At 68.5% G+C, this 832-nt stretch overlaps 1 protein-coding gene across 1 annotated transcript in view; it reads right to left on the reverse strand.

The window, feature by feature from the left end:
• MNEG_9984 (hypothetical protein) overlaps positions 1-234 on the reverse strand; it is a gene marked incomplete at both ends in the record, with an annotated part of 1561 nt that extends 1327 nt beyond the window's left edge. The window contains one exon of the mRNA XM_014041545.1: positions 145-234. Coding sequence (XP_013896999.1) covers positions 145-234 — 90 coding nt within the window. The remainder of the gene's footprint in view (positions 1-144) is intronic.
• Between the last annotated feature and the right edge of the window lie 598 nt (positions 235-832).

Consider the following 832-nt stretch of genomic DNA (forward strand, 5'->3'; position numbering starts at 1 on the left):
GGGGGGGGGGGGGGGGGGGTGATGGCGGCGCCGAGCGCCGGCAGCCAGAGCCACAGCTGACAACCCTTGTGCGTTGAGGAGGGCCTTGTGCGTGCGTGCACGCGCGCGTGCGTGTGTGTGCGTGCGTGTGTGCGGCCGCCTCACCCCGCTGTTGGCGTGGACGTGGCTCATCAGGTCTGCCAGCCAGGCCAGGTCCTCCTGGCGGAGCAGCGGCAGCGAGGGGGCAGAGATCATGAACGGGTCAACGGTCAATTGGTCAATGGTCAATGGTCAATGGTCAACGATCAATGGTCATCGGTCAACAGTCAACGGTCAACGGACCGCGGCCATCGGTTAGCAGGCCAGCTGGCAGGGAGAATGAACGGGCGGGTGTGCTGTTTCAAATGATACTTCAAGGTGGGTGATCTATGCATGTTGTTTGGGGCCTCGAGTGGCGAACCGGCCCGGCAGAGCGCGGCGCCAGTCGCTGCCAGCAAGGGATTCGGGGCGGTCGGGGCGTACGGCTCTGTTGATGTTTCTTGCGATGGGGCTCTTGATGCCGGGCCGGCCACGCACGCGGCCGGCGGCCGTCTTGCCGCGCCGGCAGGCGTCAGGAAGGCGGCGCAAAGCAGCAGAGTCCCTGATTGTGCATCGTGCGCTGCGGATCCACGCGCCCCGCTCCTCGCCGCCCCCACTCGCACGCAGGCCGGCCCGGCCGCGCCCTCGCTCTCGTCACCGGCGCCGGCGCGCGCCGAGACCCACCCCATGGGCGCCCCACGCAGCCGGCCACAGGCAACACGACCACCTCAGACAGCGTGGAACCGAACGACAGGGTGCGTGGCCGCCCCACAAC

This window comes from Monoraphidium neglectum (assembly GCF_000611645.1).
Source record: "Monoraphidium neglectum strain SAG 48.87 unplaced genomic scaffold scaffold02136, whole genome shotgun sequence".
Taxonomy (NCBI): domain Eukaryota; kingdom Viridiplantae; phylum Chlorophyta; class Chlorophyceae; order Sphaeropleales; family Selenastraceae; genus Monoraphidium; species Monoraphidium neglectum.